We start from the raw sequence: 25,561 nt of genomic DNA, 5'->3' as shown, positions 1-25,561 counted from the left end.
AAAAAATCAAATTGTGCCCCACCCAATATGATACAGTAAAATGAGCTATGAGAGCTTGGAAAAGCTGAGTGAAAAAAGGTGAGCAAAATATCTGATTCATAGGAATGCTGACTCCAGCTTCTATTTTGGCACAAATGACAAAGGAGCTTAACATCTTTTTATGGTTCCACTCTGCTCGTGGAACGAACAGCCACCCGGGCTGCGTTACGATGTTAAGCTCCTGTCAGAGCATGACTATGACAATCCGAGGCTCTGGGTTTTGTCAGGTGTCATAGACGTAGAGGGTTTCTCGACATCAGCACTTTCCAACATGACTTCCCATGGAATCCTTATACCCAGCACACACTTAACATTTGTCTGGGAAATGCTGTTTGAAATATATTTTGTGAAAGTGTGTTGATTGACATGCATAAACATACTGCCAAGTAGTGCAACACTACTTATGCACAATTAGTAACAATTGTGTTATTATATTTGTATATATTATTTTTATGTGTGTACACATAGTATAAATATACGTAATGTAAAATATATTTACATATTTTTTGTTTTTATATATGCATATGCAGTTGATCTGCATTAATCTTAGATTCCGTATCTGCAAAGTTGTCCATTTGCTAAAATTTATTCATAGCCCCAAGATTAATACGCAAGACACTCTCACAGTCATCTGCTGACATGCGAAAAGCAGGGAAAATTCTGAGATGCCTAATGGTCTCAGCTCGAGTTGACACGGCAACATCCCAGCTTTTGGTTGTAGCTCTCGTGCTACAAACAAATGGGTTTGTGTGCGTGTGGTTTATTTAGGAGTTTGGCTCTACCTCTCCAAAATTCATTTTGCAATATAAATATATGTACTGAAGCATGAATCAACACTAAAAATTCTAGAATAACAAAGGACTAAAGTTAAACACTGAAATTCTTTAAGTAGAAGTCATATGAATAATTACAGCTAGAGGCTGTAAATAGGGGAATGGAGTGTTTGGAAAAGAAGAAATAATATTTTAAAGACAAGTTTACGTACAACAACCTGGAGAGGATTCTAAGAAGATGTGATGCATGTGTGTGACCCGCAGAGACTCCACACCCACGTCCCTTCTTAGGGAGATGGGGAAATCCTGGTCCGAAATTACCTCGGAAAATAAGGAACCACCTGCCTGAAAAACTTTCTGCGAAAAAAGGTGCCGTTCAGAGGAGGGTGGACAGCCCATCTGCTTTGTTCTCCACCAGTAGTGACAATCTAAGAATTTCCCCCTCACGCTTCTTTCTCCCTTCCTTCCCCCAAACGAACCTGGCCACCGGCCACAGCAATCATCTGACCACACTAACGGGATCCAGCAAGGGCCAGCCAATTTCTTATCTCTAAAATGATTCACTTACTTCTGATTTGCCTGTTTTTATAAGAACACTGAGCAACTGTAAGGAATATGCACTACTTTTACCCAAAATGTTTTATCAGGAAGGTGATCTGTAGAAAATGTATTTTACATAATTGAACAACAATAAAACAACTTAATTTTTTTTAAAGAAAAGAAAATGTATTTTACGGTTTAAAATTTACAAAATGAATTTAACATCAGTCTGACTCGGCAATGTCTGAGCACTCACCAACTCATAAATAACCCAAAACAACCCTGCCAAGAATATTTCTTGCATGAAAAGTAAATGGCTACTGAGCTTTTTGGTTGGTATCTTGACAAATGAAATAATTAGTGTAGCAGAGACATAACAGTCCCACTCTGGGAAAGCATGCTAAGAAACTACAAGTAATTTACATCATGTATGCCCCTATTTTCCACTTTAAAAAGGAAGAGATAGCCCTAGCTGGTGTAGCTCAATGGATTGAGTGTGGGCCTGCGAACCAAAGGATCGATTCCCAGTCAGGGCACATGCCTGGGTTGCAGGCCAGTTCCCAGCAGGAGACACATGAGAGGCAACCATACATTGATATTTTTCTCCCTCTCCCCTTCCCTTCCCCTCTAAAGATAAATAAATAAAATCTTTAAAAAAGGAAGAGATATAACACACTTAAACACCCAATTCCTGAAATGAATTAATAAATATAATCTTGACTTATGTGGCCGTTGCATTCACCAACCGCGAGAACAAATGTCGGAGACTTTCAGGGTTCCAAAGATGTTACTTTATTGGCCAAGTTTAACCTGCGCAGGGGCGAACTCTCCAAAGTGTCCGGAGACACGGCGCCCACAAGGGCTGCAAATGAGAGTCGCGCCAAACGCTTACAGGCTTAGGGTTTTATCGAGGTGGAAGCAGATGTGGCGGTTAGCGGTTGGCTCATCAGCACAATAGGGTTACTGATTATTGGTGAGTTAACTCGTGCACTGGCTCATGCTCCTTTACCTGATTGGTCAGTTGAGCTCGTGCACAGGGGCAAAATTTCCCTCCCTAGTGACTGTCCAGATGGCTATCTGCCTGACTAACCTTTGCTCTTTAACCACATCCTGGAACACACCCTGCTCTTCGGGTGTGTCCCGGAGCCTCTTTGCATTAGTTAGTAAAACACCTTTTGCTTCCTTACAGCTATGTTCTGGCTAGTTACCCTTGCCCTCAACATGGCCACAATTTCCAAAAAATTTGTATCATCCCACATCATCTCTTTGCTTCTTGGAAAGACAGGTCTTCTCCCCGACTTTAGGAAAAGGTCAAATCACTCCTTTTGATGAGAAGTCAGCTGAATGTTAACCAGATACTAAAGCTTCAGAAAAGTTTACATCCCTCTAGACCAGATGTTCCAAATTTTGTCTTAAAGGGCCAGATAGTAAGTATTTTTGCAGAACGTATGGCCTCTGTCACAAATATTCATAGTTGTGCTAAAGACTAACAATATAACAACAAATGGGTGTGGCTGTTTCAATTAAATTTACTTGCAAAAACAGGCAGAGCCAAGCTTGGCTCTAGGACTACCGGATGGGACCCATCGCTCTAAACCTTTCTTCTCCAGCTCACAGTTACTGCAAAACAAAGTGTGAGGGGAGGGGCAACGAATACTCCCCTCCACCCTGTCCCTGAATCGGAGCTCGGGTTCCGGTGGTTTCTAAATAGTACAATAGCCTGTGAGAATCTCTTCTTGGTCTTGCTTGTTACAAGTGTGACAGATCGTTCCTCAGACTCAGTGAAGAAGTAAAGGAGCAGAGGACATTTTCAGAGAAATCTTCTGTAACAGTATGTGACTCAATCTCACTTCAACGGGATCCTTTCCTGGTTCAAAGAACGTCGTTTTAACCTGAAACACTACTTCTTTCTCGAAAATAAAAATAAAAAACAAAAAAAAAATTACCTATCAGAGTGTCTTAGCCTGCCACCTTGTGGCGAATTGGAGTATGGACAGGGAAGTCTTTGGACCAAGACAGCAGAACAATCTGGAATGTCTGCTTTGACAGGCACTGTAGACTCTGGGGCTGCAGGCTCTCCAAGGAGCCGAAAAAGCAAGTCTCTTGTCCTCAAGGAGTTCACAATCTGCAGGGGAGGAGACAGATATTAATGCAAAAGAACCACACAGACATATAAAATTGCAAGCATAGAAATACATTCTTACACGGCGTTCTGAAAGTGAATAAAAGACATTCAACCTAGCCAGGAAAGGTGGAGAACGAGGTGATTAAACTGAGGCCTGAAGGTGAGTAGGGACTTACCAGGCGAAAAGGTGAGGGAGGAGGGTCTGTTGAAACTGCATCTGAAGAATCCTGGGGAGACTCTGGAATAAGAGGTTGTGCCTGTGCCCCAGAAACCAGGAAAACAAGGGGCGGGTGGCTGTTCATTCCACAAGCAGAGGGGAACCATAAAAAGATGTTAAGCAGTAGGAGTGAAAAAGTCAGATTTACATTTCAAAATGCTCACACTGTGTACCAGTCAAGGTCTAATGAGGAAACAGAAACTACACAGCAATCTGGGGAAGTTTCATATCAAGCAGCATTAATTATTCAGCAGGAGATTGGCATAACGAGGGACTGGCTGGTAAGAAAGAAAGAGATGTAAAAAGAGCAGGGCAAAAGTTCGTTTACACTTGTATGAGAAACACAGAGTTATTCAGGGTTTTTTCTTGTATTATTATCTATTATTGTAATGTTCATACAAACAACTATAAGCCTACTTTCGCCTACCCTGCATAAGCACAGCAAATATAAGGAGCAGTTAACCACTTCCCGAGGAAGAGCCCCCCGCCCCCCAAGGCTGAGCCCAGACCTTTTTGGACAGGGAATGGTGTGGCTCCCTGCCTGGCAGAGATGTCACAGGGGTGGAACTTGCTGAACATCCCTCCTGCTCTGTGCCGGCGAAGCCATTCAAAGGCAGGTAACTGTCTGGAGCTTCTCTGCTATGAAACCACCTGCCAGGGATACCACAGGCAGCTCTGGCAGCTGGCTGGGGCCAGCCAGGTGCACTGCAGGAAGCCCTGCACACTGAGGGGCCTGCAACACACGCAACCAGGAGAGAAACCCCCCTCCTTGTGTTGCTCCAGTGCCCTCTACTGACAAACTATAGTATTGTGCAGGTAGCAAAGGAAACATATCCAAAGGACACCGCAATGCACCCACTGTGCACTTGAAGCTGAGAGGCCATACATTGATAACCAGCACACATCGACTTCCGAGCAGAGTGTCTTCTAGAAAAGGAGGAAGAGTGGATCAAAATAGACCAGCTAGGAAATACTTACGTAATCTAAGAAAGAGGGGAAAGTCGTAATAACCTATAAGATGCTGCAGAAAACACACTAGCAATTGCCCTGTGGGTTATGGGAAGGACAACAAAGATTATGGTGTATGTCCCTAGGCTCACTGGACTTTAAGGAGAGCTGTCTCAGAAGACATGGCTACAGAGGGTCAGTTGTCCTGGGGACCTAAGATAAAGGATCTGCAGCACCAGCTGTGCTGAGTCAATTCTTGGTCTACCAAAGGCACAGGGGTAGCATTGCTCTCGAAAGGCATCCTGTGCAGTCAGAGACCTGGCCCACCCGCACACATGCTGCCAGCGCCAGGCTTGCCGAAGCAGGCCTCCGGGTCTACAAAATTACTGGAGGAAAGTGAGCGGCACTTGTGGCAAACCATCACTCCTAGTTTCAGAAAGCTTTTATATCAACGGCTTTGAATAAGAAAACATCCAGCAAACTTGGACTTCTGGTGCTTCCTACAGACCTTCAACGTACCTGCTGTCTCAGGGTCATCTGCGGGTAAGGTCCAGGCAAGGCAGGGTCAAGTGCCCCAGCTTGTCAGTAAGAATCTGCCAAATTTCTCTAAAACATTCACACCCCCAGGGGGTAGGACTGGAGTACCCACTGAGAAGACAGGTTTGAAGTAAATTAAATTAAAACTTACTAGCTAAACACAACACCAAACACAGGTTTATTATAGTGACTCCCTCTGGGCAGGGGGATTGAGGATGGGGAGGGGATGCCACGGGCAACCAGTGCTTTTTCATAAACCCTGCTGGGTGGCTTGATGTTTTTTCCTTCAGTGAAGTGTAGGTGCTGAGAAACTTGCAAATGGATGAGAGAAAGCTGTTATCATGACACCAGACTGGAATGTTCATCACTCCAAGACCACTCCTGGGTCTGAAAGTGACACGAGGACTTGGTATTTTCTGAGTGACTGCAGTTGTAGGACCAGCCTGAGGCAGTCGGTGGGGAAACAGCAATTTCTGGGTGATTCCAGCTCTCTCTGTACGCTGGCACCCACAGGAAATGCAAATGAGAAAGAACTGCCTGGAATTTGGCTCTGCCCACTGGTGGGACCAGGATTTGGACCAGTCTGGAGCGAGAGGTGGCCTTGGTGGAGTAGAGCAAGCTCTTTTATTCCACGTAAGTTTTGCTCACTTCTTGCAGGTTGACGTTTGATAAAAGTGGAAGCCTCAAACCTAAATGCTTCCTGCTTGGGACTCAATATAGGGGCTGACAAATGTAGGTGAATAATAATGATAAACAATAACACAAGAATAAACTCTGTTTCGAGGACTCACAACAACTGTAAAGCTACTTTTGCCCTCCTCAGACCAGATCCCTCTGTCTTCAGGTCACTCTCTGTACTCTTCCAAAAACATACATGGGAGTCGAAATGCACCAGGCACTACGGCAGGGACAGAGCAGGGGGTCAAGCAGATAAATCATCATCCAAATACACGCTCTGAAACTATGATAAGTGCTCTGAAGAGCCATTCAAAGTGCAGAAAGCTATGAGATCATTTAACAAGGGACAGCTGCCCAGTGGGGGTGGGTGGAGGCAGGGAGGGCTTCCTGGAAGAGGTGTCACATAAGCCGGCATCTGGAAGACCAACGATGTTAACCAGGTGTGTGTTTGGTTGTTGGGGTGGGTGGGAGAGGTGGGGCCAGGCTAGCCAGGGCCCTGAGACAGGTGGGACAAAGGAGTGGAGGATGCACAGAAGGGCCTGTGTGTCGGGACTGCAGACGCTGAGAGGGAAAAGTAATAACTGATGACAACGCAGAGGCAGTCAGGAGCCAGATCCGGTGGAGCTGAGCATTTGGGTCTTTTTTCCTAAAAGGAATGAAAGCCGCTGAGCAATTTTAATCTCTATTTGTATAAATTATGTACCTTAATTAAGCAGAATGTTCAACTATCCCCAGTCAATGCAGATTAAACGAATCATAGAAATATACAAAATGGGTAAGAGCCAAGCTCTGTGAGTGTTAAGTGCTGAGGGCAAAAAAAACGTTTTTAATGCAGATTTTATTATACCACACTAGCCTGTTTCTCTACCTCTAATGGCTACTTATGGTTTCTCTAGACCTCACTGTTACTGACTGCTTCTAAACGCTAGTGTGTTAAGTGCTTTGCATAAATTACCTGACTTAATGAAACATTTTTACAAAGCGGGCACTGTTTAGAAACTGAGAAACACAGTGCAACTGGCCCAAGTCTCGTACTTGGGAAATGGCAGGATGCGGCATGGAGCCAGGTGTCCAATTATAAACCTAAAGCTCTTGACGGCTACACTGAAGTGCCCCAGCCAGGTTTGGGGAAGCACCCAACCGCACCTGAGCTGCAGTATTTCCACACTGCCTTGAACTTCCTCCCACCAGGCCCTACTCACCAGCTCACACAACTTCTATAAATCAGTGCCAACCTGCCACCTGTCTCAAGCCCAGGTTTGGAACATACTCGCCCTTGGATGACACATAATGAACCACAGGCCACCTCTTGAGGGCCACCCCTGAAGTCAAGAGAACTTGCTGCTGGTTGATCCCACCAACTCCTGACCTATTCTCCCTACATCAGCCTATCACTTTGATGCTATAATCTTCCAGCAGCTATATTCACCAGTTCTTGTGGATATATCCTAGAAAATGCAACATTTCCTGAATATGAGTCAAAGAAAAATAAGGAGGCAAATCCACTGTAATGTTCTAATAACGTTACTGTTGTGTCATCCTGTTCCTGATGTTCAAGTTCACCCTCCATCCTTAAGAGCCAGTGTGTTCCAAACTACAGATGTATAAACAATTATGAAAATACCCACTAGATGTCAGCCTTGAGCCACACTGAGTTTTCCTGGGACGAGGAGGAGTAAGCTATTAAGGAGCAAACATTCAGATTTTGGGTGATTTCCTTTGCAATGAGAACTAAGACAGCAATTGTAGTCAGCTTTTTGCGTGAACACTGGTTTGATTTTTCACTGACTATAAATAATGCCATGAGTAAATCAGATCATGTCAGTGTTCAACAAGGTCATGTCCTCATTCAGAGTAAAAACCACAGCCTGTACCACCCCACTCCCCAGACTCTTCCATCCCCGCCCACTTTAGCCACCATCCCCTGGTCACGCTGAAATTTTTTCCCCAGGAACACCTGCATTAAATTCAGGGCACTGTGGCTCCCTTATCCAAGAGGCTTCACTGGGCACCTTTTCTAAGGTGGCACCCAGCCTGCACCACCCTCCCAACCCTGACTTCTTCTTTTTTATTTAACAATATTTTCATTTTTTTCACTTCATAACATTTTCATTTTTAAAGATTTTATTTATTTATTTTTAGAGGGGAAGGGAAGGAGAAAGAGGGAGAGAAATATCAATGTGTGGTTGCCTCTTGCACGACCCCTACCAGGGGTCTGGCCTGCAACCCAGGCATGTGCCCTGACTGGGAATCGAACTGTCAACCCTTTGATTTGCAGGCCAGCACTCAGTCCACTGAGCTGCACCGGCCAGAGCTCTTCTTCGGGACACTTATCACTGCCTGACATTGTGTTGACTTACTGACTGTTAGTCTCTCTCTGGAATGTCAGCTCTCTGAGAGCAGGGACTTTGTCTTGTTAGCTGCAATATTCCCAGAGCCTTGACTGTGCCAGGCTGATAGGGTATGTTCAATAAATACCAAATAAATAAATGGCCTGAATTCAAAGATCTTCACAGAGGATGTCATAGTTCAGGGTCATTCATTTGTTTTCATTTGGTAAATAATACAAATAAGACACATTTGTATTAAGTGTGTATTTAACTTGTTAAATACTTAATATAAAGAAGACACTGAGGGGAGGTACAGAGACATTATCTTATTGATGAGAACCACAGTTAAGCTGCTTGCTGTTGACGCAGAATCTCAGACAGAAGGCACGGACACGAAAAAAGTTTCTACAAAAACAGCTGTGTGAATATGCCACTCGTGGCTGCTCCTTAGAGAAACTATGGGACAAAAAGGAGATGCATGCGTTCACCGCCAGGTGCTTGGTGTCCCACCCTGCCCCCCCCCCCCAGGACTGTTGATTCTTAATCCCCCTCTGGAAGAAGGTGTCTGCAGAGTAGAAGGCTTTCTTTGTGGCTAACCCGAGCCCCTTCCCCTGTTAGAAACCTATTTCCCTTGGCTTTCTCCTCCACGACAGCACAGACCACCAATACCCCTTCTCCAGATCCCTCCACTGCACTATCTAAAGGTGCTCCTAGCTTTGATCTTGAACTCAGTTGAGAGAGCTGGTGTTTGGCCTGGGAGACTCATGATTAAGTTTCACAATTCCTATGTGAATTACCTTCCCCCAGGGTGGGGGAAAGGAATCATCCTTTCTGCACAAAATTTCAAAAGTCAAGGAAAATAACCCGCCTTACGCGTATGGCCTGGTTTCCATCAAACCGTAAGAATAATTACAGGTTCCTTTGGACCCTAACCAGTTACTTAGCCTCTTTCCAGTCCTGCCTCCTCCCAGAAGCTGTCATTCTGGAGAGGAAAAAAGAAATCTTTATCATCGGACAGTGGTAACTTTTTTTTAAATCCTCACCTAAGGATATGTTTATTGATTTTTTATGAGAGGCGGGGAAACATCAGTGTGACAGCAACATTGATGAGCTGCCTCCGCACGTGCCCTGACGAGGACCGCACCTGCAGCCTGGGTGCGTGCCCTGACGAGGACCGCACCTGCAGCCTGGGTGCGTGCCCTGACTGGGGCTCCAACCCACAACACGTTTGTGCACAGGATGACGCTCCAGACAACTGAGCCACTCAGCGGGGCTGGATGGCCGTGACTTTTGAAGAATATGGGAGAATGCCTCGTAAACCTTAAGTGATTTTACTCTCTACTACAGGTAGTCTGTAACACTAGTGACCTCTTTTTACAGGAGGAAGACGTAGGAGTTTCCAGGAGAGAACATTTTGGGGCACTTCCCTCACGGATCTGCAACCTGTGCTTTGTTTGAATATATCCTCTCCTGTTAAAGAAAATGTAGTCCTATTTGCTTTCGTTGGACAAGGATAGAGCCTGTTCCCCTCTGAAGTCTTCTCCATTGCTTTGAATTAGAGCCAAGCACATCCCATGCATAACTCTGTTAATTTATTTCTCCTCTTTATGGAAACAGTCTAAATAAATGTGGCCACTTGAAAGGTGCTAATAATAATAAAAGTGACAGGTCCATTTCAACAGGTTTTGTTTTAGCCTAAAACAGTGTATCTACATGGACAGTTTGTTGAGAATTTAAAGCTTGTTCAGATAGAAGGCCCACTGAGACTCTGATACCAAAGTTATTAATATTAGCCCATGAGACTCTCCGGATAACTTGGCTGCTCCCCCAGGCTATGCTGTGGGTGAACTGCAGGCAGGAGCAATACCGCTCTGAAGGCCAAGCAAGACACTGAACCAAACCATCCAGACTGTGGTGTTCACTGTAGTCTAAATGTAAGCTTAGAACAGTATACGTTTCTCCCCTTAAAGCGAATTATACCAGGGAAGTTTGGAAACCAGTGACTGAGAACAGAAGAATCCTTACCCTTCCAAGGATAATGATGGCCACAAAGTGATCGGGAGAAAATTCAGAATTGTTTATAAGAATAGCCTACGTTGGAAGTTAGCCAACTTCCTTACCCACTCCTTCCTTCACAGATCTATATCCACTCCTTCCAGGTCAAATGGCCTGAATTGCCTCACAAAAACCCACGGTTTCACTTACCCGACCTTCATCTAACAGGTGTGCTTCTCCGGCCCTCTCCTGGGCTGTGATCTGTAACATCCAACTTGCCTTTCCTCCCCTTGTTAATCACCGAGGTTTAGCACCTTGAGTCCGTGTGCCCCCAACAGGCCTCAGGAGTAGCAGCCCCCTGCACTGGGCTACATCTAACTGCACCTCAGGCCTCAACAGCACATGCCAGGCTGTGGCTTTGAGGTGGGCCCTCTGTTCTGCTGTGGCCTTTCTGCCCCCATCTCCCTGCTGCCTGCTGACCTGAGCTGGGCTTCTCAGAGTGGAGGCCTCCGTTCCCTCTGCGCCCCCGGAGGAGGAGTGTGTGAGGCAGGCCTGTGGCTTCCCTGCCAGCCAAGACAAGGGACCCTGCTCTGCTCCACAAACCTCGCCCTCCACGGCGCCCCCCGGAGCATGCAGGAGGGAGAGAGGAGGGCTGTCTGGCGTCTTCAGTCTAAGCCACACTCTCCAACAGTTTACCAGATGCTCTGCACCTGAGGGACTTGCTGGAGATGGGCCCGGCCAGGAATGAAGATGACACTTGGGTCTCCATTTTGCTGGCAATCCCTCTATAAACTCTGCCACCAGCCAGACAGGCTGCCACCATCCCTCTTTAAGGAGAGGGATGGGGTGCCTCACACCCACCTGACGCCCCTCATACATTTGTGGTGATATGACTCAGATCTAACGGGACAGCCACCCAGGTACCCACGAGGAGCGGGAGGCTCCTGTACTGACAGGAACAGCTATTGAACCTGGCCTGGCTGGCCACCGCACCAGGTCGCAGCAGCTCTCACCGCAGTGACCGCTGCAGGAGCAGCACAGTGCTGGCGGGAACCCTCAGGTGCCAAACGAATGACGTTAGAGGGGAAAAAATCCACGCTAAAAATCGAGAGTAGCTTTTCTTTGGTGCACACAATGAGCAAGCAGAAACTTGGCCTTGAGCAAAGCGAGAGACAGGAGAGAAGCTCTCAGTGGCCCCAGCCCGAAAGGCAGTCCTGCTTCTGGTGGGCTCTGCGGTCCTGGTGGAGAGGCCAAGGGGAGATCACTTCGAAGCCGGCTTTTCTTCAAGCCTAGTGGGGAGCCGCAACGGCCCCAGCAGGCAGGCCGCTGGGGTGGGAGCTTCTGGAGTAAAGTCACTGCTCCCCCTTTCCTTCTCGGGCTACAGCCTGGGGCTATGGGCCAAGGCTGTCAGAGCCCCAGGACTGTTATCTTAGAACCCCCATCGCAGTGAGTGCCATGGCCACTTGCCCAAGTCAGAAACCCGGCTGTCATGTGCTGCCCAGCACAACCCACATCCACATTTAGCCGGTTTGCAGCTGTCAGTGCTGTAGGCGGGCCCCCCTCTCTCAGCGGGAAATGCAAGGGCCCAAGTCAACGGTCTCCCTGCCCCCGGAGAGTCAACAGAGCGACCTTTCGAAAACATCCATCTCGTTCTCCTCCGTTTAAAACTCCTCAATGGCTTTCGGTGTAAAACCCAAAACACCATCACAGAGCATCTCTAGCTGCATCTTGCCTCGAATTCTACTGGTCTTCCAACACAAGCATGGGCATCCTCTTCTCTAACTATCCGACAGCCCAGTTTGCTAGACGCTCTGCCGCTCTGCTCCTGTTCTCCTTTCTTAATGTGAGGCCCTTATCACACAGTGCTCTGGGTTAGGCGTCTCCCTCCTCCCCCGGTGGAAAAGCCCCTGAAGTGCACGGACCACGCTCTTCATCTCTGGATTTATGACACCTAAGGATGGCTCCCCAAGGACAGTGGCCCAGAAACATGAGTAAAACACAGTCCTTGCCCCTGAGAAGCACAGTCTACTCAAGAAGACATTACTCAACCTAGACTCCAGGGCAGGTGCTACGACAGATGTGTGATCCCATTTCTACTGAAACACTGTCTTCTCTCCACTTCCATCATCCTATACACAGCACTCGCCACACTGTTGAATTTTTGCTTGACTGTCAGAACACTGAGCCATGGACAACGGCTGGGAGAGAGGCAGAGAGGGTGTGCGTTCATCTTCAAATCTTCGGTGCCACCCATGGACTCTGGCGTGTGAAGGTAATAGAGATATTGACTATATGGAGTGATTAACCAGGCCCCTCCTAAGGGTGTGGGAGGTTACCAAGGAAAACTAAAACAAGAAAATGGACATTATCATTGAACTTGAAAGTCATCTCCCAGAATGAAAGGGAAGCCAATGGCATCGGAACAAAGGCACCCAGTGGCAGGGCAGTCTGGTGAGGGCCTTTGACCAGCACAGCTGATTTGAGGAGGACACCCAAGGCACATCCAAAGCCTGAGGACATTCTGCGACTCGGTTCTATCCTCCGGGGAATCCCTGGGTGTCCCAGGAGACTTCGCAGTGAGGAAGTGGTTACCCTGGGTCTCCTGTCCACTCACCAAACACCGAGGGGTTCTGACCTGGCAGCAGCAGGTGTAAATCCTCAGACGTCACGTGAGTGAGAAGTGGTCACAACAAAATTCAGCACTGAGGCATCTTCCTTTCTCATTCGCTACAAACCAGGCACTGGCACTGGCCCAATTCCAACAGGATTGAGGATGAGACCCTAGCGATCAGCCCCCCAGTCTTGACTCAAGTGTGCCAGGCAATTGATTTTGGGATCGTCTGTAATTTTTTATATCAGGTTTCAATTTTTAAAAAGCTATAAAAAATATATCTCAGAAAAAGCAGCCCAGTAATTTCACATAATGGAATTGCAGTTAACAATGACTCTGTGGAGGACTTCCGCCAAGATGGAGGCATAGGTGGAAACACTGTGCCTTCTCCCACAACCAAGTTTGGATACAACAAAAGTTTTGGAGAACTAAGACACACCCAGAGACCAGAAAACCGAATTATACGGAAGTCCAACAGCTACCAACCATTCAACGGGGACGGTAAGAGAGGCGGAGCCAGCATCGGAGCAAGGTCGGGAAGGACAGACCTAGGAGCGCAGACAGCCCGGACCTAGTCGGGGTGCGGGGCAGACTGACCAAGGTCGCACATTTGCGCACAGTGAGACGGACCACGCAGGCCCCAGGGGGCGAACCCAGTGGTGGAGGGCTGACGGCGGTGGCACACTCGCGTGCAGTGGAGCGGGGCGCGTGGCCCTGGTGACAGTGGTGGCTGCTGTGCTGGTGGGGGTCGCGAAGGCGGGCACCAGAGGGAAGCCATTGTCCCTCTTTGACCCCGCCCCCACATACAACGTCACAACCCAGCGACTGAGTTGCCCTGCTCTGGTGAAAACCTAGGGCTCCATTCCTGCTACTTAACAGGCACGAACAGCCCAAAAGATGGTGCAAGAACTCAAAGTCCCAGAGCCAATAACTCTAAGCGACCAACAGATTGCCAGCCTCTCAGAAGCCCAATTTAAAACACTATTTATCAGGATGCTCACAGAATTGGTAGAGTACAGTCACAAATTAGAGGAACTTAGTCACAAATTAGAGGAACATATGAAGGCTAAACTAATTGAAATGAAGGGAGATGTCCAGGAAACCAATAGCGATGGAAAGGAAAATGGGACTCAAATCAAGGGAGTGGACCAGAAGGAAGAACGAAACATCCAACCAGAAAATAGTAAAGAAACAAGAATTCAAAAAAATGAGGAGAGGCTTAGGAACCTCCAGGACATCTTTAAACGTTCCAACATCCGGATTATAGGGGTACCAGAAGGGGGAAAGAAACAGCCACGAGTGGAAAATGTATTTGAACAAATAATAAAGGAGAACTTCCCCAGTCTGGCAAAGGAAATAGACTTCCAGGAAATCCAGGAAGCTCAGAGAGTGCCAAAGAAGTTGGACCCAAGAAGGAACACACCAAGGCACATCATAATTACATTAGCCAAGACTAAAATGAAGGAGAGAATCCTAGAAGCAGCAAGGGATAAGGGGACAGTCACCTACAAAGGAGTACCCATCAGACTGTCAGCGGATTTCTCAAAAGAGACCTTACAGGCAAGAAGGGGCTGGAAAGAAGTATTCCAAGTCATGAAATCCAAAGACCTACAGCCAAGATTGCTTTATCCAGCAAAACTTTCATTTAGAATGGAAGGACAGATAAAGTGCTTCTCAGACAAGGTCAAGTTCAAGGAGTTCATCATCAACAAGCCCTTATTATATGAAATGCTAAAGGGACTTATATAAGAAAGAGATGATGAAAAATATGAACAGTGAAAGGACAGCAAACACACAGTTATTAACAACCACACCTAAAACAAAAGCAAACCAAGAGGACAGCTAGATCAGGAGTGGAACCATAGAAATGAAGAACACATGGAGGGTTAGAAACAGAGGGGTGGGAGGAGGAGAAGGGGGGAGAAGGCACAGAAAATAGCATAGATAGTAGGTAGAAAATAGATAGGGGGAGGGCGAGAATAGTGGGAGAAATATAGAATCTAAAGAAGTTGAGACACGTGGTTATAAACTAAGGGGGGGAGAAGGGTGGGGGAGGAAATGTGCAGGTGGAGGGGAATGAAGGGGGGAATAGAACAACTGTAATGGTATAATCAATAAACTATATTTTAAAAAAAAACAATGACTCTGTGGAATATTTTACGTGGCAGGACCCCTGCCTTTCAGGTGATAGAATCACAATGAACTTCAGGCCTTGTTCTAAGCAAACCCTTAAATGTGCATGGAAGGCAAAGAATGAAGCCGAAATGAAAATGCTGTATTTTGGTGTGTATCTTTAATTTAGGAAAACTTGTTCCAAGGAGTTCCCACACACCACAAATACAATCTCAGCAAGCTGAATTTTCACGAGCCTCTTATTACTAGTTCAGACTCGGTCTCGTTTCTCCAACCTGCAAGGCAGAGCCAGGCCAGCAGACGGTCTCAGAAGAAGGCCCTGGACCCTCCTGTGCAGGAGAGCGAGCTGGACCTCCCTGCTGTCCACTCTGTGGAAGGGCTTAGCTTGAAAGCGGGCTCCACGCACCCGGGGTCCACTGAGGCCACATCGTTCCGCCTCACACAAAGAAAGGGGGACAGATCCAGCTGCTGCTTTTAGTCGAACAAATCGTTTAAAAGGGAGCGTCTAATTTCAAAAACAAAGAGAGCGGTTAAAAATCAGCGGAAAATCTGTTGTGTTGTTTCAACCTTTTAAAATAAGGCACGCTGACGAGAATATCCCTTGCATTAGTGAGGATGTGTGATTTTGCAGCCCACTATAAATAGACATTCTTTACATCAAGAAACCGGGGGAAAGAAGGAACAACGGTGCTGCAGAAATGAGGAATATTCTAAATATGGGGAGCAATTTGAGAGACAAGCGACGTGGAAGGAAAAGTCCTTGTCCAAGAATCAGTACAAGGTCACAGTGAGGGTCTGGGGACATGACTGTCTTAGTGTTCCTGGGTTTGCACAGAGTCTACCGTGATGAAGGGCAGACAGGTTAGCATCCCCCCTCGTCAGAACTCAAATGCATCCAACGTGGAGATGCTCCGCAACATCAGGTGCGGCTACATAACGGGGCAGGAGGAAACAGACGCGACAAAAATTCCCCCACAGTCCTATTTGACAAAAAAATAGTTCAGGCCAGTTGCTCATTTATTCTGCATAGGGCTAGAAGAACAAGCTTCTAAGTTTACATTCTTCTCAACTTAGAAACATAGCCAACATAAGAAGGGTTGTTATATCAAATTCACACCATGCTGTTTGCATTCATTATTACTAAAAATATTTACAAATAAGACACTGACATTAGACTTTGTCATATGCCATTTTTAACTCAAATTTATCATGGCTTTCAGGAAATATGTGATTAGGCATCCAAGCTCTTCTTAAATGATAACACTTTTATTTATTTCAATGTATTGTTCAATGTTGTACACACTTTGGTTTTCAATATAAAAAGATGAGATGAACAATTTATGATCTTATGTATTCATGCAGAGTGAAGAAGAAATGATGCTGAGTCAAACTCCCAAACCCAAATCTCAGGGTAACTGAGTCAAATTTTTTTCAGTTGCCTTGGTGTGTGCCTGTCTCTTCACGTACGTTTATTACAATGACTACATGCGCATCCAAAACAGATCTGAAAGCTGAGTGTTGTCCGAATTCTTCAACCTCCGCAGTTCCATCATACCTTCCCTGTTATGAAACCAGGAGACTTAAACATCACCAGAAATGCGGACCCAGTAGGGCCGTCCCTGTTACTCCTTAGCAATGACATCTGCTTCCAGTTTGGCCAGGTCTGAGGTCAAGGGTGGAACCTGGCTCCCTCCCAAAGAGGCTATGTGAACTCCTGTGAACACTGGTTTGGACAGACGCCCCCTGAGGGGCTCACACCGTAAAACAGAAATACCCGAGGCCAATCCCAAACCCACCCCGGCAGGGCTGACTCCACAGAGGGCTCCTGAAGACACGGCCACAGGCTTGCGCTTCCCGCTGCTCAGACACACGCTGCTGTAGTCCCTCCCCACGGACCCGAGTCAGAGGAAAAGTCAAGAAAAAGATTTTTCAAGGGAACTTTTAAGATCCAACTCAAACCCAAGGTTTCATTTTAGTCTTTGATTAAAAAAAAAAAAAGATGTCACCCAAACCCTTATTTTTCATTCCTGATTTTGTGAAAAGGCTTCAGAAGACCAGCGTTGGTGTATGTCCAATCCAGGTCCTCACCGCTTGGTGCTCAGGGCTTTTTCGGAAGGTGTAATTAATTCGATTTGTTTTTGAGGAATCAGTGGGGCTCGTTCCCCTGGCTGTGTTTCTTGTTCCCCCAGAATGTGCACTGTTTCCTGTGACCCTCACGCCCGTGCTCGGAGTTGGGCTGCACAGGCAAACCCTCTCCTTCACTGATGAGCGGATGAGCCGGCGACGTGCCACCTGCTCACTGGAAGTACAGCTGTGATGCCAGAGCTGTATGGCATCTTACGCAGAAGCATCAAAAAGATGTGATTGCTAATTTACTAAGAAAACTGTTGATTTGCACATATGGGTGATATGATCCCCTTGGAAATTGCCTACCCCATCAAATCGAGACCAAAATTGAGAGATCATTGCAGACAATGGCCACGAATTTGCCCCTCACTTGTTTTAAACTATGGAACACCTCGTCAACCTTCTCAAGGAACCTATTTCTCTGGTGAGCAAGAGAAAGGCACTTAAAAATCTGCAGCTGCCGTGAGAGTGACAGGAGAAGAAGCTGCTAGAATCTTAGAAGCCCAGGGAAAAGTGAAAGAATTCCCAAGGAAGTGCCTGGGAAATGCACATAATATCTGTATTACCTTTCAGATTTTAAACATAAAAAATAAAAATCATAACATTTATTTTTCCTAAATAGCCTATAAATGTTAAGTGACTACACTAATTAAACTGGCACTGAAGGATTAAGCTGACTTATACTTAAAATATACTTAATTCCTCTTTAAGAAGACTGCTTTAAATCTAGCAACAGAGACTCGTCATCCTCTACCTGCACCTGGGGTTTAAACGTAACTTTTAAAGGCTCGGGGGTCGGCATCTCCCCTCCTTTGTGGGGAGGACCCCCCACCCTGGCCTCCTCACGGTCTGTTTCACTGAGCTCCTCCGTGTAGAGCTCCCCGCCGGGGCCCAGAGACGCACCCCTGGCAATGATGTCCACACCCATCTCCCTGGCCTCTTCGGGACCTTCGGTCCCCGTTTGACCTTTAGCTTTCCGAAGGCTACGTATCTTAAAAGCTTCCTTCGAGGGAGCTGCGTTAGAAATAGATTTCTTAAATCTTTCCCCGGACTGCTTCAGCCTCTCCCCCGACTGCTTCAGCCTCTCCCCTGACTGCCGCAGCCTCTCCCCCGACTGCCGCAGCCTCTCTCTCCTCTCTGGGGTCACTATCCTGGTTCTAATTCTGTTGACCTTCTTGTCAATGTTCTGCCGTGTCTTCTGCATGTTTTCTTTGGAAAACGCCTTCTTGATATTGTCAATGTGTTCCTTGCCTGACTTTTTAAGCTTGGTGGATTTGCTTTCCTCAACGTAATATTCTTCATCAGAAGACAGATCTACGGGGGGATCGAAGAGGTCTTCAGTGTCTTCCTCTTGATTGTCGGTCAGGGTTTTGTCTTTAACAACAGACAGGGAGGTCGGACACTGAACGTCCTCCTGAAGGACAGAAAGAGAAAGCATGTTAGAGGCCAGTTCTTAGCCCTTCTGCCACGCCTTGAAATCTCCTCCACAGGTGGCTGGTCCTCTGCCCACTCCTTCAATGTCGGTATTTCTCCGCGTTTCTCTTTCCTTGGTCCTTATTTCTTCTTCATCTCCCAAGCACACCCTGAACAACCTCACCCACTCCTCCACCTTCGGACCCAATTGTAAGCAAAGTCACAAATATTTTCGCTTTACCTTTCCCCTTACCTGAGGATGAAGACACATTTTTAAATAACGAACAGACTTCTCCACCTAGATGGAACAACTACATGTCCCAAACTCCAGGCCCGCCCGTCATCCTCTCCACAGCTACTTTGCTTCCTGGGCCTCTACCCACCCAGGTGCCAGCTACAAACCCCAGAACCATTGCCCCAAATCTCTCCTCTCCTTCTCATCCCACACCCCGCCACTCTCTGTGCACTGTCAACAATACTGCTTAACAACTCATCCCTCCTCCTTCCTCCTTGCCTCCACCACAGTCTTAATTCAGGTCCTTGTCACCCTGAGACCCGAATTTGTGTGGTACTTCTATCTCAAAAATGTCACCTAAGCATTTCCTGAGAAATAATTTGAAAAGCATAGCTCTGACCACATCCTTTCTCTGCTTTAAAACTTTTCAGAGCTCATCAACACTCAAGAGACAGCATTCGAACCTTTCAGTGTGATGAGAAGGCTCTTCAGTCTGAGCTAAGCCCCTTAAACACACCACAGGTCCAGCATCACCCAGCCGCCCTCAATCCCCAAACACACAGGGCGACACTGCGTACGTGGTTCTGGCTGCCTTTAATGCCCCTTCACCTCTCTTCAGCCTTGTAAAAGGTATCTTCCTTTAATAATAGATTACTATGTCCCCACCTTCCCCAAGAGGCTTAGTTACATCTCCACTCTACATCAAAAGGACAGGTATTTATTCATCTCTATTTATTCATCTCTATTTATTCATCACAGTGTGAGTTGAACTGGAGCTCTACTTATGTATGTGTCTTCCCGAGGCTTTCACTTGATGGTAAGTTCCTGAAGCAAAGACGTGTCTTATGTTTTACGCCCAGTGCGACTGGTGGATCAAACCAGAGGTTTGTGTCTTCATCCAACAAACAGTAACTAAGCACCTGCCCCACACCGTGAATGTGCTGGGAACTGAGAACAACCTCCTGTGGGAAAAAGCACCAGCGTACAGCTTATCATTTCCAAGAGAAGCAAGTTAAATAAATAAAGAGAATGTTGGATGGTGTCAAGTGCTAAGAGGTGAAAATAAAGCAGGGCCAGGGGAAATACAGTGACGGGGAGGGTGCTCGGAAAGCCCCCGCTATTAGAGTGACACCCGAGCCTAGACGGGCAGGCAATGCGTCCGTCTCCCTGGGAGGGAAGGAGAAGCAGCGAGGTGGGCGGGGTGGTTGGGGCAGAGTGATCAAGGGCCCAAGAGGAAGAGGGGCGAGGGCAAGAGAGGTAGCAGGAGGGCCAGATCCTGTAGGGCTCTGTGTCCTGTACCAAGGACCGTGGCTCTTACTTGGAGTGTGAGAGGAAGGCTTTGAAAGAGTTTTGAGGAGAGTCGTGACATGATTTGACCCACACTATAAACGGATCACTCTGTTGAAAATAGGCTGCGGGGACCAGATAAGAAGCAGGGAGAATGGTTGGAGGCCACGGGATAAGGGAGGTGAGGCACGGAGCAGGGAGTTGACAGAGGTGGTGGTGAGAAGTCGTCTGACTCCTGATCCGATCTGAAGGTAGGAGCCAGCAGGATCTGCTATGAGATTAGGAGGTGGAGTGTTAGAGAGGGTCAGTGATAGTTCTCAAGTACAAGGTCTAGGCAACTGAAGGACAGACGTGTCATGAAATGAGACGACAAAGTCGGCAGGAGGAAGAGACTGGAGGGGAAGGACGGCATCCAAACATGAAGATGCTGAGACGCCTCCTAGAAATCCAAGCACAGACGTTGAACAGGCAGCTGAGTATGTCAGAGTGGAGTTCAGGAGGGAGGTCTGGACTAGAGATGCAAATTTAAGAGTCATTAACATAAAGGTTAAATTAGAAATCATGTGATTAAAGAGATCACATTGAGTGCAGGAGTCTACATTCTGTTATTCAGACTCCCTGGGGCCATGATGTGTTTCAGAATTCAGAATATTTCATATTTGGGGAAAATAATATGATGCATTACATAACATTTCAAGTAAAATCTTCGGAGGAAACATTTTTATGGAAAAAATATGAATACTGACCCTAAGGTGGGCTAAAGACTAAACAGCCTCAGGCTATTTCAGGTCAGGTTTTGCCATCAAATGAGTTAGAGTCTAGCTGGATCTTGCTGCCAAAATAAATTGTAAAATAAAAATCAGAAATGTTTGGATTTTAGTGTTATAGATAAATGGATTTTGAACAAGTAGATCAGAAAAGATGAGAAAACCAAAAGGAGAAACATCAGCCAATGAGGCCGGAAGAAGTCCAAGAGAGAGGAGCACCTCCCACCGCTGAAGAAAAAGGGAGGCAGAGCGAGAAGTTTCAAGAGAGGGAAGGACCAACCGTCAAATGTGTCCAAAGGGAAAGAATGGGAACTGGGTTTGGGGACATGGCAGACACAGGTGACCCTGAGAACCAGCCCAGAAACACAGCTGCGGAAGGAACCCAAGTCCCTGTTTAGGGACTGTTTTTAAAACGTGACAGGCACAGCTTTAAATATCACAAGACTTTTAACTGAACCCCTGAAGTTAAAATTTCTAAAGAAAACCTGCTGGATATCCAAATTAAACCGGAGCAAAAGAAAACGAACAAGCAGGTAAGAAATATATTTGCAAGGATTCTAAAAACCGACCAGCCTGAGAGTCCAGAAGGTACCCCTGGAACCTTATTTCTTTGGATACTTATTTAAAATTAAATTCTTTGGCTTCAGTATTGGAGAGTCTAGGAGCTTAGAAAAAAAAGCAGGGTGGGCATCTCCTAGCTCTCTGATGAATCAGAGGGAGCAAAATGACTCCTCTGCCTTCCCGACCCCGGCTGCAGGGAGCGGCTTCCGCTACACTGAGTGGGCTGCTGGGCCCAAGAAGGCATAATTAGAAAAGAAAGGAGCCCCCCAAATAATTACTGCTCGTTAGGGGCAAAACCCCTCACAATCCCGCTGTGAAATCAGAGATGACTTAACTCAGGGATCACATACCCTTCTTCAATAGCACAACAAGTTATATAAAAGCAGACTTAAAAAGCAAAGAAAACAGAGGTAGAGTCAGGGAGAGCACCTGTTACATGGTTCTCTCTGCGGCAACTCCTGTGAGTCAGAGGGACCAGGAGACAGTGGTGAATACACTGTAATAATAATTGGAGGTTGCCCTGGCTGGTGTAGCTCAGTGGATTGAGCGCGGACCTGCGAACCACACGATCGCGGTTCGATTCCCAGTCAGGCCACATGCCTGGGTTGCAGGCCAGTTCCCAGCAGGGGACCCACGAGAGGCAACCATACATTGATACTTCTCTCCTTCTCTCCTTCCCTTCCCCTCTAAAGATAAATAAGTAAAATATTAAAAAATAATAATAATTGAAGGTTGTACGGTTGATATAGTTGAATTCCAAATGAAATCATAATATATTGATGTAAAAGCCCAGGTTAAAGAAAAAGATGATCTTTATAAATAAAACAAGTACTCTGGGTCATGACTGAGGATCACAGTCACACAGCTTGGGGAGTTTGGAATACAGACAAGTCTGAGAAGCATCATTAGCAACGGCCTGATCCCTCGTCTGGTGACCATGAATCTCAGTTACTGGGCCAACTGGTAGAAGACACACTGAGACCCCTGGCTTGTGTGATGAAAAAGCCAACAAAGTGAAAGTATGTTCAAAGAGGAATGATAATCATATAAGAAAGAGTAGATTTTTTTTAATGCCGATGTCCAGGATCAGTTGAAAGGTCAGTCACACCCAACTGTGGGAGATGAAACACCAAGAAAGATTGCCACCAGAAAGATGTATCCAGGGAAAACTTTTTAAGGAAAGACCCAAATGGAAACGCCCATATCCTGTAGCTGAATTACTCAGCTTCCAGTTAATTTTAGTGGCGAGGGCATCCTCAATATAACCACTCATATAGAAGAACTATGAGAATGAAGTGTAAGAACTTTAAGAATAATCGTGTGAATGTGTGACTATAATAGTGTTCTAACATCTAACAAATCATCAAATCCATATTCCATGTCCATTATTATTGGCCTTTGTCTTTTTTCTACCAGGTCACCCATTGTAGCTGACTGCTTATTGACAGACTACTGCTCATTCTGAATAACTTAATTTCCCGTAATCTTCCCAGCACTCCATCTTACAAGGAAAGAGATCTGACTTAACTGGCGCCTCTCAACTGCTTTTTCAGACCATCTTCTATTTGCTCAAGTAACTATGGGGGCCAATAAAAAGGGGGGCCAATAGCAAGTTTCAGGCAGGAAGTGGGTGAATATAGAAATATCTTAACTTTTTTAAAAGAAGAACTATGTCAACAGACAAATGAGTCAATTAGAACTTGTCAGAAACGTCTTTGCTCTCGCCTCAGTAAATCTTGATTGGTGCCTGGTCCATTCTTTCTCAGGCGAAACGCTGGACACTAAGAATGCTTGTAGACACGCCCCAGGCAAGCAGAGGGTGATATGGACCCCTTACTGCTAATGCCCTTGGAAGGTGAACTGAAGTACAGCTACCACACTCTCCAATAACAAATCCAGATCTCCATTATGCACGCTCATGCTGGAACTGGCTGCTGAGACTGAGGTGACTGGTTTTTTTCAATCTTTTAAGCCTGGGGAAGAACGGCCAGGGACCTGGAAGGAAAGGGAAATGACATGGCCCTACTACCGACCTTTGAAATAATAAGCAACACTTCTCTCTCTTCCCAATTCTTCTTCCTAAACAACCATCAGGCTCTTAAAAACAGAGTCAAAATACTCCCCCGTGACTTTATCAGTCCACAGAGGGCTATGGAGAGCTGACTAACGGGTATAGAACACTGTGCGGGGTTACGGCCCACATCCCTCGTGTGGTATAAACACCTGCCTACACAATCCAACTGTGTTCCTCCTTCACTTTGTGGTGATTCTTCTAGGTTTTTCCCCTAAGCCTATGGGTATCCATCTGCTAAAAAAAATGGTAACAATATATATACACACCAATGAACAGGCCTGCACGTATTACTGATTTTACACTTCAAACAAATTCTTTGACATGGATTTTTAGGGCCACAAGGTTTGTGAATTTTTAAAGTTCTTAATCTATACCAACAAAACTGTCCTCTAGAATAATGTTGCACCAATCAGTGCTCCTGCCAGCAAAATACTGACGTGCCTGGTTTTTTTCCTACCCTTAAACTCTGAGTGTGTTATGCTTTAGTAACTGCAAATATTTAAATAGGTGAAGGTGGAATTCTGCCCATGTATTCTGTCTTTTGTGAACTGTCTGATAATGACTTCCCCACTTTTCTACAGTGGGAGGAGAGCTCATGTTTTCCTTTTGATTTGTAAGTTTTAAAATACGTTATAGATACTGCGCTTGCCATGAATAGGGTCCTATTTTAAAAAGTGTAAGTTCAACTGTGCAGTATGTTATGCCTCATAAAAACTATTACGTGAAAAAGACTAAGTGAAAAGACTTTGTAATTAAATAGTAGGAATCACGTATGTGACTGCTACCTTTGTACAACTGTAATAACAGTAAGAAAACTAAGAAAAACAGCCTGGTTCATTACAAAATACAGTTTCTTATTATTGTGACTTATGTATAAAAATTCCAAAAGATTCCAATTTCCAATATTCTGAAAAGCTTACATTTTATTGTTCAGGGCTTTCCTGGCTCTCCATGACAAAAAGGAAAAAAACATCTTGTGAGAGTACAGGCCCTCAGTTTGCTTCTTCGTAATATAGAGGTGTTTTATACTAGCAGCTCCTTAGGTCTCTCCCAGGTCTAACACTCTAAAGTGTATGAGAAGGCATCACACTAATATGGCTAATATACTGAAAGAGCTTTACCAATATTAAGTTTCAAAGGCAAGAAATAGCCTCAGCTCTGGTCCACAGCTCATATTACATGCAATGGTTGAGAGGCTCAAAATATGGACCTGATAGTACGTTAGTTAACACAGAAACGGCTTTATCCTGAGACACCCGCTGACACAGAATTCTGCTACATGAACATATATAACAGTTAAAGAGGCAACACTGGAAGGTTCTGGGAGGATTTTTTGGCCGTTCAAGGAGGTGAGAGATTACAGTAGTAACCGAGGTAAACCCGAGTGCAAGCTTACCTGGAATATTACCACACGGAATTTGTTTTTCTTCATTATTTCCTCTTGCTTAGTTTCAACTTTCGTAACGTGAATTTGTTGCTTCTCCACCCGGGCCTTCACGTCCTTAATGTGAGCACTGACTTTCCGGGTTTTCTCAAACAACTTGTTAACGATGTAGCCCGTATTGCTGTGTGACTGTGAAAACTTCAGCAGGTCGATCTGGACGGACTTGATGGCGTTCTCCATTCCCCTGTGTCTCTCCTCTATCCTCTTCTGGCTCGCCTGCACATTGTCCACGATGGTGGCGACTTTGTCCAGCACGGTCACAATGGTAAGAGCGGCATCTTGGTCCTCATCTTCTGTCACACTGGACAGGCGGTTCTGGTGGATCTTATCAGCATTGGAAGCAGACCTATTGTGTTCCATTTTCTTTTAATTTCTCAAAGACTGCTTACCACAATCAATTCTGACACGCAGAGCCACGAGTTCACTTGATAACAGGCAACAGAGCTGTTTAAAGGGTTGGAAGCCCCACCCCTGGAGACTGGTCAAGTATTTATAACTACAAATACCCATACGTGACCGTCTGCAATATGAGCCCTTGCAACGCACTGGGGACGGTTCCAAACATGCTTACTGGCTGACTAAGGGGCTCAAATAAGACCGTGGGGAGAGAAGAGGACAGCTTTTCTCAAAAAAGTTCACCACGGCCACCATGCTACCAATATTGGGCAGAGAAGCCGAATGACCAAAAAAGCGAACTCCAAATGTCGGATGGGGCACTTCCCATTAC

At 45.9% G+C, this 25,561-nt stretch overlaps 1 protein-coding gene across 2 annotated transcripts; it reads right to left on the bottom strand.

Moving 5' to 3' along the window:
• Positions 1–1,349: 1,349 nt before the first annotated feature.
• Positions 1,350–25,555, bottom strand: CAVIN4 (caveolae associated protein 4). 2 transcript variants are annotated; one of them, XR_005064985.1, is made up of 3 exons: positions 24,787–25,555; positions 17,268–18,467; positions 1,350–1,360 (listed from the first exon to the last, which is right to left on the bottom strand). XR_005064985.1 is itself a non-coding variant. In XM_037035997.1 (2 exons), exons 1-2 carry the CDS (start codon positions 25,192–25,194, stop codon positions 17,760–17,762), a joined length of 1,116 nt encoding a protein of 371 aa, XP_036891892.1. In that variant the 5' UTR covers positions 25,195–25,555; the 3' UTR covers positions 15,929–17,759. The 2 variants fall into 2 exon arrangements, 1 of the variants encoding a protein (XP_036891892.1); XM_037035997.1 differs by lacking the exon at positions 1,350–1,360 and having other exon boundaries at positions 15,929–18,467.
• Positions 25,556–25,561: the final 6 nt, after the last annotated feature.

This window comes from Sturnira hondurensis, unplaced genomic scaffold (assembly GCF_014824575.4).
Source record: "Sturnira hondurensis isolate 20B ecotype Veracruz unplaced genomic scaffold, ASM1482457v3 Scaffold0022566, whole genome shotgun sequence".
In the NCBI taxonomy this organism is placed as follows: Eukaryota; Metazoa; Chordata; class Mammalia; order Chiroptera; family Phyllostomidae; genus Sturnira; species Sturnira hondurensis.
This window is presented reverse-complemented; position numbering and strand designations above follow the sequence as displayed.